This window comes from Aythya fuligula, chromosome 7 (genome assembly GCF_009819795.1).
Source record: "Aythya fuligula isolate bAytFul2 chromosome 7, bAytFul2.pri, whole genome shotgun sequence".
NCBI lineage: Eukaryota > Metazoa > Chordata > Aves > Anseriformes > Anatidae > Aythya > Aythya fuligula.
In genome coordinates, this window is record NC_045565.1 from 5,890,319 (window position 1) to 5,903,219 (window position 12,901).

Genomic DNA, 12,901 nt, shown 5'->3' on the forward strand with positions numbered 1-12,901 from the left:
CCTGGAATCTGTAAGAGGAAATCTTATCCATCATCACGAGGTGGGAATCTTGCTGGTGGCTGAGGAACACAGTCAATGCACATCAGTTAAGGCTTCACATTCTGGACTCTTTGCATTCTTGAGCAGTTCAGGTTTTGTTTTGTTTTTAAAGTGGGTGTGTATTTAGTTGTTTATACCAAGAATCCCAACTGCCCTCTGCGGTAATATTTTCTTAGGGGAATAAAACAAAGTTGGAGAAAGACGTAAGTTTCCATCTTGGACCTGCCAGCACAGATGTACTCGTGCTCCATTCCAAGACATAAAAGCAGAGGGGGGGCAGCTGCTGCTGCAGCATCCCACGGGATGGTACAAAGGGCCAGCCCTGACTCCTGCTGCTATTAAAAGTAAAAATCAGTTTCTCAAAAAAAAAAAATTACGTCAGTAGCTGCAGCAGGAGCTGTGCAAACATTCATAAAGATTGCTTTGCCACCATCTCAAAGAGCATGTCCTGGTGGTAATTGCTATTCCTACGTTCCATTTGGAAGGGATGGAAAGGTGAGCAGGAGAAAAGCACCGTGCTGGGAGGAGATCCTTCATGGCACCTGGGGAGGCTGACATCCACTCACACAGCAAGGTCTCTAAACAGTTTACTTGCAGGAAACCGACTGAAGCACCAAGCTGCATCTACACAGAGCCAGCTGGAGTTAAACACAGTGACCCCTTCTCCCCAGCACCCACAAAGGAATTAGACTCATGCTGAAAGCACGGCGGGCCTGCGAGCTGCTGAGCTCTGAGCCGAACTGCACACCCTCTGCTCAAAGGAATGAGAGGCTCTTTCTTGGCTTCCCACCTCCCCCAGAAAGCTGAGTAGTGGGAACAGTGGCAACAGCCAAACAGCCCAGGTGTTCAGAAGAGTTTTCACAAGTTAAAGGTCTCTACCACCTCCTGGGATTCATTCTGATCTCCTCTCTACAAGATGAAAGAGGTGTTATTTGTTTCCTTGCTGGAAACGTACCAGTCAACAACTGCTCCATTCAGAACTGGGGCTCCAGAGAGCAAGCCACAAACAAGAAGAGTGCATTTCTGGGAAGGGTCAGGAGTTCTAGGATAAACAGGGCAGTACAAAAGGCAGATACTCAAGTGAGCAAAGTGAATAAACTGTGCTGGAATGCAGTACTAGTTAAAACAAATTTAGAATATAATGGAAACTTTGATAGCAAGCTGCTGAAAGGGAACCATGCTGCACTTGTCTTCCCTAATTAATTCCATCAGGCTTCCTCCACTGAAAATATTCTTTCAAAATTGAAAGCAGAAATGCCTCATACACTACTTCAAAGCAGTGGAAGTGCTTATTCTTAGATGGCAAATTCTACTGAGTAATTCCCGTCCTGAAGGTCTCCACTGTGAGACTGCTAAACAAATGTAACGAGCTGGGATAAGCACAGCCTCACAGAAATAACAGGCCAGCTGATGGCAAAGTAAGATTACCCAATGAAGCACGAGCAGCTAAGTGCCTCCAAAAGAGCTGCTTTGTTCTGAACATGAGAAGTTTTTTTTTTTTTTTTTTTCCCCAGATAATACATTAGAAGTGTCTTTTGATCCATTTTTGACCTTTCGTACAGTACAGGCCAAGGAGAGTTCAAACTTGATCACGCTCTTCAAACTGAACTGATTTTTGGCAGTACCTATTATTTTTGAAAGTATCTAAGTTGATTAAACTACTCCGTGGAGAAAGTTATGTAGCTTCACCATTATGTTCCCTCTTAAAACCTAAATCCTTTTCAACATTCAGGTACACCCATTTTCTGCCACTACCTGCTGGTTATCTTTGCCTGCTCAATTCAAGAACTGTTACTCAGTTTCTGGTTTCCAGTGTAGAGTTGTCTAATCCCATCCTATTTCATCTCACCACTCTGCAATCCGAACTCCTCTGGTTGTAGCAGCATCTTTGTACCCCCTAATTTTGCTTTCCATCTCTAATACCTGCCCAGCTCACCAGTACTCTCCAGAAGCTGCTGACAAAGTATCTCACACAGCATCAACAGGGGCCAGATGTGGAGGTAGCACAGCCACCACACTCCTTGTACGCATTCACTTCATTCATTCACCTACTGAAAGTCCATGTTTTTGACACTGTATTGGAGCATTTCACAAGATAGTCATCATTTCCAAAAAACAAACCAAATAAAAAAAGCCACCACAACCAACAAACAGAAAAAAATACAAAAAAAAAAACACACCATAATATAGATCAGTAGAGAAGTCAGCGAGCAAGTGTTCCAGGTAAATTTTTGTGGTCTCAGGAATTTCAGTGAAATTGTGCTGATGTGTCACATTCCAAGAATTTTCTGTCAAGCTTCATTGGCAAAGGAAACTATATGGCATACTGAAACTTGTCATCCAACAAGTGTCCACTTTGAACAAGGAAACAGCTTTTGCTGCCTTGTCAGGTAATATAATGCCAAACATTTAAAACAAAGACTTGAACTAAACAGACTCCAGACCTTGATACCAGGAATAACAACTCGATCCTTTAAAAGCAGCTAGGCATACCTTCAGGAGCAAGCTTCTCTTCTACCAGCTAAGATACTTCCTTAATTGTTGTGCAGAAAAATAGAAAAGACTTGCAGAAACCCAGTTCAACTCTGGCAGGTCTACCTTCTTGCTCTCTGTAACACAGGAATTTCTATGTATTTTCTTTCATATTTATCTGGTTAAAACTAAGTCTCCATATCCAGAATAGATTATTTGTTCTATGTGAAAGCAACATGCTGAGCTCTTGGCTACATTTTCTGTATGTAAAAAAAAGAAACAACCCACACACAACTGAAACCATTCAGACTGGGCTCACACATTGCTGGCACGCTACCAACATTCAGCAATAACGGAATCCAAAAAATGCCCCATTATGAAAATGCTTTAACTCCAAGAACTTCCGATACTGCGCTGAGGAAGTTATGCATACCTTCAAATAAAAAGGAGCTCCAGCAATCCAAGTTGCACTTCTGCTTTTATTTAAATAAATTCAAAAAATACTTATAAAAGTATTTACATATTCAATTACCTTTCAAATACTCCTAATTAATTAAAAAACATTCTTACAGCAATTATCAGAAGTTCTTACAATGAAGCATTTGTACTTTTTTGAAAAGCCACAATGTTCAGAGTCTGCTGAACATTTATTTAATCAGTGTCCCCAAATCTGTAAGAGAATACTGTTTCTATCACATGGTATTTCTGTCTCCCTCTGTACGCAGCAGCACTTTCAGACCATGAACTACTTTCCAGATACTGAAACCAGCTCATAACGGGCAAAGGACATTTTAGAAGTACAGCAAATTGGAATGTCAACTTTAAAGATGGGTTTTGTAGTAAGAGTTTCATTCAAGTCACATCATTGTGCAGCTTTCTGAAAACATATCAGCACTGGAAAAATCCTAATCCTGTCCATGACAGTATTCAAAGACAGCTTTTCCAGGTAAATTCACTTTGCATCTTTAAAGCCACACATAACTAATGCACAAAATGCTTTAAATTCAAACCTTTTGTCTTTTCTTCTAAATACTGCTACTCTCTTTCTGTGCTTCCTTCCCCAGTCAGCCATGTCTTTTGAATGAAGACAGTCTCTTATTCTGCTGCTCCCTTATTAGAGCCAATCTGATCTGCATTCTCAGGTAAATACACCCCCATGCTCTGTAAAATGTTGGAGGTGGGTCCTGCCAGTCCAGCCTGAGCACTATAGGATTCAAGCAGGTTAGCTACTAGGTTCGTATCCACATCAACTGGTGTCAACTCAGCATCTTCAGCTTCAGAATCGGGGCCAGCATCTTGACATGTAGTTCCTTTAGCAGAACTTGCCTGTAGTAAATAAAATGTTTCATCAAGACAAGTCATACAGACTAACCACAAGAGAAGGGAAAAAAAGAAAACAAAAGAAAGCAAAAAAGCAAGCAGTTCTGCTGCCAACTAAGTTCAGAACGTTCCAACCTGCCTTGAGAGGCGGGAATTTAATCAACAAATGCTCATGCCAGTTAGAAATCAGCACTTTCTATCATACAGCTTAAGTGCCAAGAGAAGGACATAGAGGGTGAGTGAGTCCTGGCTCAGTTTCTTATGGGATTAATCTGCTACGGAAACGTAAGAAGTCAAACTGCAGCTTGCAAGGAAATGAAACCAAGCCTTGGAATCAATGCAAGTTAAAGCTTAGCTAAGTTTTTGTTTCAAAAAAAGAAATAATAACAAATAATAATAAAAAAAAAACACATCACAACTGCAGCACATTTGTTTGCATATAGGATTTTATTTTTTTTAGTAATTAGTTAGCATGTGTTTAGAGGGCACACGTTGATCGCACTACCTGGAATTACTACTTTTAGTGTATTTCTTCTTCCTACTAAAGCTCTTGAAATTACAGTGCTACAAACAGGAACTCAAGTGATACTTACCCCTTTCTTTTGGGTGGTGAAACTTCTCCCAACATTGGTGTGTGCCAGTTCACGGTCCATCTCATCCATATATGACTTGAGACTGCCTATAAGTTCATTAGGCTTCTGCTTTTGCCTTTGATTTTCAGCATCTAAGTCTTCATCATCCTCGTCTGAGAAGTTAAAGTCCTCCTCTTCATCCAGGTCATCAGAATCCAGCTCTTCTGAGTCTGCCCCTGTTTATTATTTTGTGTAAGCACAGACAGCAAACAAATCAGCACAGTGCCCACAGGTCATCAGAAAACCCAGAGACACTAAATAACTATGAGATATTCTGACAAAAGAAATAAAGGAGCAATCTCACCTAAAATTCTGTCTAACGCCTTTGTAAAAGAATCTACATCAAAGGTAACATGGGCCTCATCAGATGACCTGAAATAAAAGATATTTTGTTATTAAAATAAGCTTTTAGGCTTGCATAATTCTGACACAGACTAAATGACATACCGATTTCTCTTAAGCCTAGGACATTTGAAACGATGGCTCAGAAAGGGCTTAGAAACCCGTGGCCTGTGTGAACTAGCAATAAAAAGCTAGCAGAGGAGCGTTAGGCTGAAGGAGAAAAGAAAACCAACTTTAATTGTTCTAACTGGCCCAACAAAAATCACACTGAATGTTACCAAAGTAAGTAGGCCTGGCATCCTTGTAGAATTAAGTGATGGTGTCATAACCTAGATAAAGAGTTAAGTAGATGAGAATCTCTGAGGTCTCCTGCCTAGGAAGAACATTGAAGGCTTCATTCTGGTCTCTCATCAAGCTCAGTGTTGGCCTTTTTTTGGTCGCCTAAACCAACCAAAAAATTGCTGTTTTTTTTAAATAACAGCAGAAGCTTGCTTTACATCAGACATTGACACTAATGCTATCAAAGTCCTGCTCTCACACCGCTTAGAAAGGGCCGTAAGAGCATAAACCCCTCACACCTGACATAGCTTACTCAGCAATATAGAAGTTATTAAGAAGAACCTGAACAATATTCTACTACCTAACTCTGTTTTTAAAATAAAAGGCCTGTCCAAATGACATTCGCACCCCCTTTCTTAAGCCCAACAATTAATTTATTTGCATCCTGCTGTTGCCTACATAGTCAAGTCTCTTCAATGAGCACTTCTCTTCCACTGTTGGGAACAACGAGAGGGATGCACAGTGATTCTTTTTTCCTGCTTCTAGGTGCACAGTATGTGCCTTGGTGCAGAAACTGGCACAGCATGTTCAAAATTATTTTCTACAGGACATCTAGATAGATTTGTACCACAAAAATCAAGTCATAATTTCAGATTCCCTGAAATTAAGTTACACATTATTTCTGTACAGCTTCATTAAAGCCATCTTAGCAGTTTGAATCATTTTTCTTTCATGGCAGAAAACCTTCAGCAAAAATGATCTGTCTTAAGATGTACATTTTAACAGCAGTGCTAGAAACTATGCTAAGAGAAAGCAGTAACCCTTTGAATTAAAAGGGTTAAAACCAAAACAAACCCACAAAGTTAAGTAAGAGCTCTGAAACATACAGCATCTCCCACCACTTCTACCTGCACCAGTGTCAGTGGTCACCAAGTAATTTTCGAAGTATGTAGGCATCAATACTTTCAAACCTCGATTCTCTGCATTACAGATGAAAGGGTTCTAACAGAATGAACACACATCCCACACCAGACCCCAAACTTCAAAATACAAGTACCATGGCATTTCCGCTCCTTCGTGCGTTGACACCTTGGACACAAAAGCCTTCATACTTTCAGCAACTGTTTCCAAGTTGTATTTCTGCTCTTCTTCTTCTTCATCTGAGGAAGGATGGAACTCATTTGTTGCCTCCTTCAGCATCTTCTCTAGATCATCTGGAGAAATCTCCAGCCAACTATCATCTGAAAGAATAAAGGACATATTTTCTATTAGTGCACATGCCTGCTAGCCCACACGTCCCAACCTAGATGGTGGAGAGTACCACTAGTATTTTGTAGCTCACTTTTTTTGCAGGATTAAGTTTTCATGCTCATACTTGATAACATGAGGTATGAGGTAGTGAGAGGCTGAGAAAAACAAAGCTCAGCCTTGGTTTTAGTGCTTTAAAAGATCATCCAGAAATACAGTTGTGACCTGTACTGCACACTGGCACCAGCTACATGTTGATTAAATGAGTAAAACCATCTAATAGCAACATTTATGTTGGCCTTAGGTGGGCCATCAGAATGGGCCAGATACTAATTAACTTTGTGCTGTCAGTATTGGAATCAGTTTCATCTCATGTAACATTTCACAACTTTCCATCTGGTGGACAAAGTACTTGACCTGGCACATGCGTGCATAGTGTTCCTGACCTAGCGGTATCAAATCAGGAACTGGATTGCATATCTTACCAATTAACAAGCCCAGGCTTTGGGGCTTATACAAACGCACTGGCTGCCTCAATCTTAAATGGCTGCCCTCAAATACCACGTCTATCAATCTCAGGACAGGAGGTGAGTTAAGTAGATACAGAGATTGATACAGTTTTTGAACATTCCACCTCTCTCCGCATAAATAAGCACAACTGGGGATAGGAAGACACCACCCCTGCTACATCCTGCTCACCATCCTCTGGAGGAAGACAAGCTGCTTCCCTCTCAAATTCTTTCACATCAAAGGTTGTTGTCTGGAGCAATGACAAGATTTCATCACCTGGACTCACTTCAATACAGCTAGAAGAAAAACAATTCAGCTTACTGAAATAAATTTTTGCTCAGATAACAATGCCAATGGCATCTGACACTCCATATGCATGTTTTCATGCAAATTCCTCATTACTCCTTCTACACGAATATGTCAAAATAAGCAAATCATGGGGAAGTACCAGGTTACTACACGGACAGTATCAGCCAAAATAAAACACAGTAAATTGCTGTAATTCCTTGATGATGACTCCAAAGCCCATTTCTCTTCCGCTTCCTTTGGTCCTAATGTTTACTTTGTTTTGATAAACTTTTGGATAGACAGATCCCAAACAGCACAAACTGGAACTTCAAGCAAGTAACAGTCAAGATATTATGAACTGGCAAATCCTCAAATATTTTTGCAATGATTTATTTCTTGGACTTGATCTTCTGGAGAAGTCTAAAGCCAGCTGCCTGTCTCAAGTAAAGGAGACAGATTACTCCATATTTATCATTCACTGGGACTGCTTCTCAATGAAACTTAAAACAAGTTCCACAGCCAACCAATGAAATTAATAATGCTTTTTCCGTTACCTCTTAACTCACTTGGAATAGCTTAACACTTCAAAAAAAAACAAGGTAAATAGCTAGTCAAGCAGTAGCTTCTACTAACAGTGATCCAGAGGAATCAATACTCGTATGCCCTAGCCACAGCAGCTACATTAAGTGTACAATGGAGAAAAATGTTTTGATTTTTTTTGAGAAAGTACTAAAAAAAAAAAAAAAACCTTGGTTGAAGTACTTGTAGGTACTGTGTTATCACTGATTCCAAGTAGCTCTTACCTTTCTTCCTTAGTAAGAGATTGCTGGAAGTAATCTTCTGCCATATGCAATAGCTCCATGTACTTTGCAGAGCCTTCCATTTCTCCCTGTTTAATGCAAGTCATACATATGAATATAAGCAATTCTCCCTCCACTTCCTTTTCACAGCCAGATTTCATAATGACAATTGTTTGTGTCACAAAAATTGAGTGCTGAGAAAAATCCATATAGGTAATATTGCTTTGCAATTCATACTTGCAGTAATTTATATGGGTTCAAATGAGATTTGGGGGGGGTATTAAACATAGAATTTTAAGACCATTTAGTTACTGATGCATGCAGGTGAAAGAAAAAACAGTGAAAACATTTATATTGACACACAACCATGTTGTGCCTTCCTTTCTTTGAGTGTATTTCCCCTTTCTTTAGATAGATGAATTCATACCAAATCCTGCTTTTCCCTTTCTAATTTCCAAAAGAAATTAAAACAAACTGCTCATACTTCCTTTAGAGATATTCATTCACTTTCCATAGACAGAAACATTAGATTTCCTAACCTGCTTTAAGTACTTACACAAGCTCAAGAGCTAAAATACATTTTTTTTCCCTTTCTTTTCTTCTGGAATGCATAAAAGATGCATGCATGTGCACTTGCACACACACAGTACTTCACCTTGAAATAATCTTTCTCCTTCAGGCCATTGAGGAATCTCTCCCACACAGGACCGCTAAACTCATTTCTCTTGGAATCAGGAGATGCTTTACTGGACTTGGAGCACAGAATTTCAAAGCCATGAGCCTGTATAAGCAATGCAACAACAAACTGTTCTCAAGACGTGAAATTTAAGTGCATGACTGCATAAAGAACTTCCTATCACCGAGTTTCTGGTTCCGCCATTTGAGACACAGATACCAAAGATGGTTGTCATTATTGCTGCAGAAAGACAGATTCCAACTTCCAAAGCAAGACACTGCTACCTGACATACAAAGTTTGTCTACAGGGGCAAGTCACTGAGAAGCAACCCAGAATACAGATCTATAGTTCACCAGCTACTCCTCAAGGAAGCGCCAACATTTCATCTCTATTTATATTCTGTGCTGAACTGCCAAGTTGCCTAGCCTGCACATTTTGTGGATACAAACCTGGTGCACTGAGGCACAAGTCTCAGGACAGGAAATTTCAGAAGAAAAAGACAAACAAACAAACAAAAAAAAACCCCTCTTGCTATCCTGTTATCTTGCTATCTGTGAGAAAACAGGTGGCTGCATTTCTATTTGCAGCAGGGCCCCAGGGCACACTGTACCAGTACCCCTTCTGCACTTCACACACACCAATCCCAACCCATTTCCATCTCAGCTACTGCTTACGTTTTCTCTGTGCAGCAAAGATGCACCGTAAGGAGCTGGACGTGCCTGGTGCAGGAGGTGCAGGACAGGGTCATGGGCTGCACTAGTGTTTAGCCACCCCCCTATGAGCTCTGGCACTTGAGGCACGGCACTTGCAGTTTTGATGCACTCTTAGCACACAGGAGGCAGAACTGAAATGCAAATTCAGTCCACAGAAACTTCTCCTTGCACAAACACAAGCAGCAACTTTGAATGTGAAAGGATGAACTGCTTCAGGCAGAGGCTAAAACAAATCTCATCTATCCTAAGATGGAAACCATTGTTGATATTACTTAAAAGAAAACTAACTGGGCTTAACACCAGCTCAGCAACAGAAATAAAACCATGTGAATCCTGACTGGGATGGTTTCCAGGGGTGGAGGTACAGGAGTGCCCTATTCTGTAAGAGAAATCGCCCACAGTATTGTATTTGCAGAAAAATGGGATCTGCCAAGCTGCTCGTATTTTTCTGTACAAGCAGACAACTTACAAGCAGAGAGTCACTTCTCGGACACATGCAAACACCAAACAGACTAAATAGAAAATCCATACAAAATAATTACCAGTTTCATGCCCAGCTCATATGCTTTGTACTGAGGGTGAGATGAGAGGGGCAGGGTGTATCCACTGCGTCTGTCCGGGACAAACTTCTGCTGCACAATTTGCGCATATAAACACTTGGTGAATGTAACCTGCAAAAGCCAAAGCAAAGAAAAAAAAAATCACTGGTGAGTGTGCTCTGTATGGGCATCAACTTCCCAACAGTTCCACCTGAACTGTATTTTAAAAGTACCTATATTAAGACAATACCTTGGATGATATTCAAAATACATATATTTGCTTAAGACATGTCACTTTTCAGATTTCACAACAAATATTCCAAGTTCCCAGTATCTCCTAAATAAACATGAACTTTGTTCAATCTAAATACATTAAAAAATCCTCACTATTTATGCCAGAAAGGTATGTGTGCATATATATATGTGTGTGTGTGTATATACATATATGTATGTATGTATATATACACACACACACTTATAGGTAAGGATGTAAAGGCTCCTTAATTCACAAAACTAAAGCTAAGATTTCAAAATCCAAAACTAGATCATCCCAGAAGCCTAAAACTTGACTCAAGTTTATTTTCAGGAGTCTAGGAGCAAAGCACCATATGGAAGTGCAACATTGCTTGGTCAATATTCCACCTCATAAAAGAGCTTTCAGGAAACCACTGTGACTACAGTTGAGGTGACAAGCCCAGGAACAACCAGCAAGGAGCAGTTAGGGGCAACTCCATGTTGGCTGGCAATGCTGCCAAACTGCTCAGGTCACACAAGCAGGCCAGTTTACTCAGCAAGTTCTTCAGAAAACAAGCTGTTAGCAGCATCCTCTGATTTCAGTTGAAAGTCAGTGCCAATCTGAAGGCAGAAAAGCTATTTACAAAATCAACTGTATATTCATGAAAAAATATATTAGAAAACATACTATTTTAAAAGTGAAATCCATGTGTTTATCTAACTTGACCATAGAACTTCATTAAATGACAACAAGCTGCATTAGAGGGATGACTTACTGTGGTCATCACACGCTGCTCTGGAGGGAAAGTTTGAAAAGTGCGACATGCTCGTAAATCTACAGGATCCCGCAGGTAAAAGGCCTGGACTGCTGCAGCCACCAGCGAAGGGCGCTGCTTCAGCACTGCCACGATGCCTGCCGGAAGGTAGCAGTGGGCTCGGTGGAACGAGGCCTGAATTTTCTCTGGATACCTGCATCATACAATAGCAACACACTGTATTAAGTACATAGCATGCCCAAACCACTCCTTTTTAATTATAGTTCACATTTTCACATTAAAATTAAACTGTTCTATGTGCCAGAAGGTTATTTTGAAATAAAGTTAAAATTCAGCTAGTCTACCATTTGAAGTATCTGTTTAAAAAAAAAAAATGAAATACACGGCTAATAAAAATTTAATCCACACACTGTTAAGATGAATCACTGTGAACTTCACTAACACGTCCAGCTCTACAGTATCCTTCACTGCACTGAGTGCATCTGGCTCACACTGCCAAATCCTTGCAGAAAATAACGCACAAGCTAACCTCACCTGTAACTACCTGATGCTCAGAAAAACATGTTGGTTCTAGGCAGCAGTTTGCAATCCTCTTCATTTCCCCAATGGGCTCCTAAAAGCTCGCACAACTTTCACATTTCCTCACCAATCAGTACAAGACGGATGTGAAGGAACAGAAATTCCTGCAACTGTCAGGTGTGGTATCACAGCAGTAAACCAACAGAAAACCAAATGAAACCATCCACATACCCACTGATGCGCTTATACACCGCTGCTCGAATGGGTTCTGCGGCCAGGAGCTCCTCCGACCGGGTGGACAACAGCCGTAACGCCTGTGAGATTGTTGGGCAGGCAGCAGATGGCTCACAGTCCTCCTGCTCCTGAGTCTCTGACAGTGGAATGATGTGCAGTTCTCCTTTGTAAAAAAACACCTGGCAGACAGTAACAGTCTCATCAGACAGGGTAAGAACAGTCACACACCAAGCAATGCAAAATTTTGTTTCATACAAGAATCTATTTGTTTAAACTCAGATTACTGAAGCACAAATAATGAAATAACACAGGGAACAACTTTTTTTTAATGGGATATGATATAAATACAGGTGCCAGAAACCATGATCTAACCAATAAATTAAAAAAGAATACTATATGTATTTCACTAAATCTGACTTCCTTAACACCAAGTCTCTCTTCAACTGGAGATTTGCTTCAGGAGACCCAGACAGCCTAACCTAACCGCTGAAGAACATGACAGGGGAATAAAAGCATCATCCAGGCAGCAAACCCTCGTGGCTGAGCAGTTGAGAACACGGGAGGAAAAAACACCAGTGGCTACTTCTGAGCTAGGAAGCTGGGATAGATGCAAGAAGGATCCCGAGGAGAACACTGCCCAGTCCTTTCCAGACCACTTGGGCTGAGAGGCTCCAAGGCGGCCCCGGGGCCGTACGCACCCTGTTGTCGCTGTTCTCCGGACGGAGCCACTTGGGAAGGACCTCGGCCGCCTCTATCAGCAGGAACTCCCCGTCGTTGTCGTCGACCCTGGCCGAGGAGAAAGGGGTTTCCGTGAGGGTGAAGCCGCCCGGGGCCAGGCTGGGTCCCCTCGGCGCCCCCCGCCCCGCCCGCACCTGGCCGCCAGCAGCGGGCACGCCCTGGTGATCTCCCGCAGCAGGTACACGACGAACCACTCGTCCTCCACGTTATCCCCGAACCGCGTGCTGCCGCCCAGGTGCTCCGGCGTGTCTCCTGGCCGGGCGCAGAGAGAAAACAGGATAAAACACGAGAAACGAAGCGGCTCAGCGCCCCTCACGCCGCGTTCCCCCCGGGCTCACCCCGCGGCGGCACATAGCGCAGGCGGAACGGCTGCCGCTGCCAGATGTAGGCGGCCAGCAGCGGCGCCAGGCGCTCCGCGATGTCCCGGGCGCAGCCCCGCAGCAGCTCCTCGCCTCCGGGCCCCACCGCGAAGAGGCGGTAGCGAACCGCGTCCTCGCCTGGAGCCCCGTCCCCCGCCATAAGAGCCGCGCTGCCGGCCGCG

At 42.1% G+C, this 12,901-nt stretch overlaps 1 protein-coding gene across 1 annotated transcript; it reads right to left on the reverse strand.

Moving 5' to 3' along the window:
- Positions 1–2,970: 2,970 nt before the first annotated feature.
- ECD (ecdysoneless cell cycle regulator) lies at positions 2,971–12,883 on the reverse strand. Its single transcript, XM_032191657.1, has 13 exons — positions 12,699–12,883; positions 12,495–12,612; positions 12,321–12,408; positions 11,620–11,801; positions 10,870–11,062; positions 9,863–9,991; positions 8,586–8,711; positions 7,934–8,019; positions 7,032–7,138; positions 6,142–6,325; positions 4,768–4,835; positions 4,425–4,639; positions 2,971–3,837 (listed from the first exon to the last, which is right to left on the reverse strand). Exons 1-13 carry the CDS (start codon positions 12,877–12,879, stop codon positions 3,607–3,609), a joined length of 1,908 nt encoding a protein of 635 aa, XP_032047548.1. The 5' UTR covers positions 12,880–12,883; the 3' UTR covers positions 2,971–3,606.
- Positions 12,884–12,901: the final 18 nt, after the last annotated feature.

What these genes read in the sequence shown, in the direction of transcription:
- ECD (XM_032191657.1), bottom strand. Translation starts at nt 12,879, where the DNA reads ATGGCGGGGGACGGGGCTCCAGGCGAGGACGCGGTTCGCTACCGCCTC. An exon ending in CGGAGAACAGCGACAACAGG is followed by an intron (nt 11,802 to 12,320) that starts GTGCGTACGGCC and finishes ACTGTCTGCCAG; the next exon opens with GTGTTTTTTTACAAAGGAGA. An exon ending in GGCGTTAGACAGAATTTTAG is followed by an intron (nt 4,640 to 4,767) that starts GTGAGATTGCTC and finishes AATAATAAACAG; the next exon opens with GGGCAGACTCAGAAGAGCTG.